A 6,383-nucleotide genomic window follows, 5' to 3' on the forward strand; every position below is an offset into this window, starting at 1 on the left:
CATTTATTAAAAAAAAAAATGACCTATTTGTGGCATTTCTATTTAGAATATCTGCAAACTTGACTGCGGAAAAGGGAAATAAATCTTTCAATCATTAGGAACTCAGTTCTAAGACATTTATGGGAAATCTAAACAAGTTGACTTCTAAAGAGAAGGAAACTTCTAAATCACCTAACTGGTGAAGATTAAGAGCAGCAAAAATAGAAATTGTTAAAAACAGGACCACCTGAGGAACTCTGCTTGAGAGCAGCAAATGCCAAGTTCTAATTACGATTTCTGCCACTTTGGATTTACCTTTATTAGTATTCCTTACTCCTACACACACCACATTGATGCTACCCTCTCCTAAGGACCTAACTACAAAATTCTTAGGCCTAATTCATAAGGACTACAGTATCAGGACTACATATTAATATTAGAACATGACTAATAAAAAGACTTAACTACTTACATTCGTAGCTTTAATTATCTTTACACAAATTCCTGATGCACTTTGTAAACAAAAAATTCCAAAGACCTAGGAATTGATTTTAATAGTGGAACTTTCCTTAAATTCTGGGAAAATCTGAAGAAAAATTATTTCTGGACATTCCTGTTTTTTTTTTTTTTTTAAAGTAAACTCTACCCTAATATGGAGCTTGAACTCAATGACCCAGGGATCCAGTGGCCTTGCTCTACTCACTGAGCCAGACAGGCGCTCCTATCACTAGGTGCCTTGACTGCCCCTTGTTCCCCTCATTCTTGTATTTCTAGTGGGTCATTAAAATATACTCCAGCGCCAACACCCCCTCCTAGTTTTCATCTCACAAGTTTACCTTCTATAATTTCCCTTCTTTACTCTCCTGGCACATAGAACAGGTATTTGAAAAATACAAATTTACTTAAAATCTTTGGAACAAAGCCTACACTTTGTTCTCTATAGCGCTCCTAAATTTATTTTTTAAGGAGTTAATAAAAATGAAAATGGTCTCAACTGATACAAAATTTTGGGAGGGTTTCTAAGCTTCCCAGTAAAAATCACACAAAAGCTAATGGGAAAGAAGCAGAGTTTAACCACAACTTTAAGATTAAAAAAAGTGCTCTCTTTTTAAAAAGTTACAAAGGGAATGGTCCGTGGTGGCCTGGCCTTAATAAATAGCTAAGAATCCTAATTTAACGGATATAAATGGATGTTACAATCTACTTAAAAAGATGCTCTTCCTATTTCCAGCACCTCGTTATCGTTATTCGGTTAATCTGCACCAGCTAAGACTTCAGCTTTTGTCCAATTCCTGCCCAAATTCCAAACCAGAGTAGTGGGGTCTTAAGGTAATGAGGCTTTTAACTATATAGTCGATCATTACAGGTGATGGAATTAGGTCGTGCCTCATTAAAAAAAATTTTTTTTAAGATTTTATTTATTTATTCATGAGAGAGACAGAGAGAGAGAGAGGCAGAGACACAGGCAGAGGGAGAAGCAGGCTCCATGCAGGGAGCCCGACGTGGGACTCGATCTTGGAACTCCAGGATCACACCCTAGGCTGTAGGGGGGCGCTAAACCGCTGAGCCACCCGGGCTGCCCTGTCGTGCCTCCTTTAAAGGCCAGACTTTCAATGATCCCTAATAAATAATAGGGCAGAATTTGCTTCCAAATGCTCTTAACTGTTGTTGGCTGTCCGGAAACATCCAGAGATACCTGACTGCGGGGGCGCCTCGCTAGCGACGTGGTAGGTACACGCTACTCTTGGGTTGACGTCCAAAAAAAAAAAAAAAAAAAAAAAGAAGCTATTTGCCAATTACAAGTAGGTACAAACTCATCAGGTTTTTTTTTTTTTTTTTTTTTTTTTAAAGTAAGCTCTAACGCCCAAGGTGGGGCGTGAACTGGAGACCCGGGGATCAGGAGTCGCACGCTCTGCGGGGCTGAGCCAGGCGGGCACCTCGGTAAAGACAGCAGCCCCTGAAAACCATGTATCTGCGTCTCACTCAGTCGGCCGCGGGGCGTTCCCGGGGACTTGAGGTTCTCTAACGCTGGCCGGTTAACCTTACAGCCGCCTTTATCGCTGCACCGACTCCTCGGCCGTCTTCGGGCTCAAGCACCCATGCGGGGCTCACCTGTAGTCTTAGAAAGTTCGAGAAGCCCGGAGGACGTGCCGGAACGCACGTTTGCCGCTCTCCCCGGCGCCGGCTTCGGAGGCCCGCGACACCCTGTCCTCCCCAGGACGTTCAGGCAACGCTGTAAAGCCAGCAGCTTTACGGTCGGGGCATAACCCGGCTCAGCGCCGCTCGCCTCCCTCAGCCTCAGGCCTAGGCCGCCGCGACCACTGACCTGCGGAACCAAAGGCGCGCCCGCAGCCCTGGCTTAGGCCGGCGCCGGCGGGGGGAGCGGGGTCCACGCTACCTACTCGCCGCAACGTAAAGGGAATCGGAAAACCCAGTCCTTTCTTGTGACACGGTTTCCAAAAAAGAAATGAACGTTCCTTTAAATAGTCGCCGCTAGCCAGGGAGGCCGGGGACGAGGCTCGGACACCCGCATCCTCTCGTCGAAGGACGCCCTGCGCTTCTGCTCGGCAGCCGCCGGCGGAGGCCACCAGAAGGAAACGGCGCCTTCCTTTGCGCAGGCGCAGGCGGGCCTCTCCCGTGGGGCCCCTCGGCGCGAAGTAGCAGTGCGCATGCGCTCTGCGGTGGGGCCTGCCGGGTTGGCCGTGAGGCGACGACGCCGCGCGGCGCCGTGTATCCGCGGTTTGGAAGCGCCTGGGCCGCAATTCGTGATGCTTACGCAGGTTTTTTTTTTTTTTTTTTTTTTTTACTTTCTGAAATCTTTTGTGTAAGGCGGGGATTCATTCGTGCTCGTCTGTCTGTCTGGCGGGCTTGCTCAGCGTCCGCCTACGTGCGGGGGCGGGGTGGGGGCGGGGCGGCGAACACCCTTCCTGCGGCTCCCGCGCGCCCCTCAGCGCCGCGCGCGGCTGTGGACGCCCGGAAACCACCCCCAGCGCCACGCTTGCCGACGGCGCGTTGGACCCGTTTAATACTGTTTCTCCAGTAGGAAGCGAGGAGGCAGGAAACGGGTCCGGGCCGTGCCGCTGAGTCGTTGTACGTGTCAAGACAGACCGGAAATTGTATTCCTCAAGAGACCGATTATTTTTGAGTCTGATGTTTTTAATCTTCATTTTTGCCGGGCAGAGAGTCCGAATATGGGGCTGCCCGGCTCCGGGCCGGACGCTGACCCAACCCGCTGACCCGGAGCTTCAGAACCATGGCGACGGAGGCAGGAGAGGCCAAGGCGGAGTCGGGCCTCCTCTCCTCAGCCAGTCGGAGCAAGCAAATGCCTGAGAAACCAGACTATGCTCTTAAATTCACTCTGGTGGGACATACGGAGGCTGTGTCGTCAGTTAAGTTTAGTCCTAACGGAGAGTGGCTAGCAAGTTCTTCCGCTGACAAAGTAATTAGGATTTGGGGAGCCTATGACGGGAAGTATGAGAAGACACTCTCTGGTCACAGCCTGGAGATATCAGATGTTGCCTGGTCATCAGATTCCAGCCGTCTTGTTTCTGCCTCAGATGATAAAACGCTAAAGGTTTGGGATGTGAGATCTGGAAAATGTTTGAAAACCCTGAAGGGGCATAGTAATTATGTTTTTTGCTGTAATTTCAATCCACCATCCAATCTCATCGTTTCAGGATCTTTTGACGAGAGTGTGAAAATATGGGAGGTGAAAACAGGAAAGTGCCTCAAGACTTTGTCTGCTCACTCTGACCCGGTGTCTGCTGTTCATTTTAATTGTAGCGGGTCCCTGATTGTGTCAGGTAGCTATGATGGTGTCTGTAGAATTTGGGATGCTGCATCAGGCCAGTGTTTAAAAACACTTGTTGATGATGATAACCCGCCCGTCTCTTTTGTAACATTTTCTCCAAATGGAAAGTATCTTCTAATTGCAACTCTGGACAATACTCTTAAACTGTGGGATTATAGCAGAGGCAGATGCCTGAAAACATACACTGGTCATAAGAATGAGAAATACTGCATTTTTGCAAATTTCTCAGTAACTGGTGGAAAATGGATTGTGTCTGGTTCAGAAGATAATCTGGTTTACATTTGGAACCTTCAGACTAAAGAGATCGTACAGAAACTACAAGGTCATACAGACGTCGTAATCTCAGCAGCTTGCCATCCTACAGAAAACATCATTGCATCAGCAGCATTAGGAAATGACAAAACAATTAAACTGTGGACGAGTAATTGCTAATTCCTTTAGAAATCAAGTAGTAGAGCCAAGTTGGAAAAAAAGTATTTAAGAAGATGGGTTTCTCTTAAGTTTGGCATGGTTTTGCATTTCTTTTTAACAGTCTTAAGACTTCAAACCTATTACCTAAATTTACAAAGCAAGACAATTGGAAAAGCAAGTCTAAAATTTAGGGCTTCTCACCCTTAATCTTCAGGTCTGGTAATAACTTATGTCTGTCCCTGAACAGATGGCCATTCTGTGTCTCTCAATATTTTTGAAAAATGTTTGGAAGTAAGGTTCACAAAATAGGATGACTGATTAAATGAGGGGAGCCAGAGTTTGGAATCACTCCAGTTATTGGTTTGGAAGATGAGTAAGAGCATAAGCCTGGGATAGTGGTGGATTGGAGATATATGGCAGCTGCCACTTACATGAAATGGTTCCATGGAACCAAGTTCATATAAACTGGGGAAACTAAGTCATGGTTAGGTTTGTTGTGAGAGTCTGAACATTTTAAGTTGTATGGTTTTTTAAAAAATGATTTTGAGAGAGAGTTCCAGTGAGAGAGTACAAGCAGGAGGAGGAGCGGAGGGAGAAGCAGGTTTCCCACTGAGCAAGGGAGCCCAACGTGGGGCTTGATCCCAGGTGGGATCATGACCTGAGCCAAAGGCAGCCGATTAACCAGATGAGCCACCTGAGTGCTCCACATTTTAGGTTTTTTATCAAGATAAAAACTAAAAATAAATGAACATCATAAATGGCATTTTCCTGAGGGACTTCTCCACTACCCTGTCATATTGTGCCCTCATGATTATCAGGCAAGCTACATGTCTAAATGGTGAGGCTATTCTCTTTCACTATGTGTCTGACGAGTAACTCCTACCCCTACTTTAAACTCGGTTCAGAAATCACCACTTTGTGGACCATCGCTGCCTACCTGACTCCAACCACACCACACAGCTAAATTAGGTTTTTTTCTTTCTATAGCTAGAAAGCTTACTCCTTACTCCTCTTTTACCAAAAATATTTGCTATAGCTTTCTATAGCAAACCAATTTGTTTTATAATGATTTCACCGGCCATGTTTCCAGCATATTACAAGCTCTAGAAAGAAGTAGGTTTTTATTCATTTTTGTTTTCTCAGTATTTACATATATAAGGGACTACGGTAATGTTTGAATGACAATGAATTATACTATCACCACTTCATTCCTTGCCTATTTTTCAATAAATGTTTGGAATCATATCCCCATACTATAAAGTGTAAAACGGTTTCTGCCCACTTTACCTACAGCGACATAAACGTGGAAAAAAATCTAGAAATTAGCACAACAATAACTGAAAGTAACAGGGCAAAACTTAGTTTTTTGGTATTCTTTAGTATAATAGTGCTCATTAAATCTGATTTGCCTGACAAGTTCTGAGGAATATAAGGTATTAGAGTTATTAGTAAGGTATGACTGCCAAGAAGGTATTATGTGAGGGTATGGGAAGAATTGGGATTTTTTTTTTTGTTTGGGGCAAAAAGAAAAGATTAAGGATAGATGAAGTTTTGCTTTTAGCTGAGGGTAGAAAAAGCCCCATTCTCTTTTCCCATGGGTCACAAAGGCAACTAGGTCTTTGAGCCTCTGTGTTGTGCCAAGTGCCCGCCCGGGATAAGGGCTCCCATTTTTTCTCTTGTAATCCTCTAACTTGCTCTTCGAGGGAACTGTCACTGTGATGTAGGTGACAGAATCAAGACTTAGGAGAATCTACTTTGCCCCAAGGTCACAACCCTTAGACGCTGAATGTCCAGTGGTGGGAAAGAGCCCTGCAGGTTGTGTCTGGAAGAAAGCAGTCATGTGGAGGTGTTCTGGGTCAGGAACTCCCAGACCAGACTTAAATAGCCACAGCTGGACCAGTCTTTCTGGCTCTTTCTCACCAGCATCCTTAAAATAAGGTATGAAGTTGCTTTTAGGTTACATATTTTGGGAACATAAGAGCCTCTCACCCCAAACTTCTTTTCTCTTCCATGGTGCTAGAATTCTGTGTATGACCGGACAAAACAACAGAAGTCAAAAGGTATATATGCAAATGATTGGTTTTGAGTTTAGTAGCATATAATGGGTAAACTTAGGTAGTTACTCTAAGTTACTGAATAGGAGAATGACACAAAATGAGAAATGATCATGTAAATTCTTGCT

At 44.9% G+C, this 6,383-nt stretch overlaps 1 protein-coding gene across 1 annotated transcript; it reads left to right on the forward strand.

The window, feature by feature from the left end:
* The first annotated feature begins 2,695 nt into the window (after positions 1 to 2,695).
* Positions 2,696 to 5,446, forward strand: WDR5B (WD repeat domain 5B). The gene is made up of 2 exons (XM_055316185.1): positions 2,696 to 2,759; positions 3,020 to 5,446. Exon 2 carries the CDS (start codon positions 3,233 to 3,235, stop codon positions 4,220 to 4,222), a length of 990 nt encoding a protein of 329 aa, XP_055172160.1. The 5' UTR covers positions 2,696 to 2,759; positions 3,020 to 3,232; the 3' UTR covers positions 4,223 to 5,446.
* The last annotated feature ends 937 nt before the right edge of the window (positions 5,447 to 6,383 follow it).

The sequence above is a fragment of the Nyctereutes procyonoides genome, unplaced genomic scaffold, assembly GCF_905146905.1.
Source record: "Nyctereutes procyonoides isolate TBG_1078 unplaced genomic scaffold, NYPRO_anot_genome, whole genome shotgun sequence".
Lineage (NCBI taxonomy): Eukaryota > Metazoa > Chordata > Mammalia > Carnivora > Canidae > Nyctereutes > Nyctereutes procyonoides.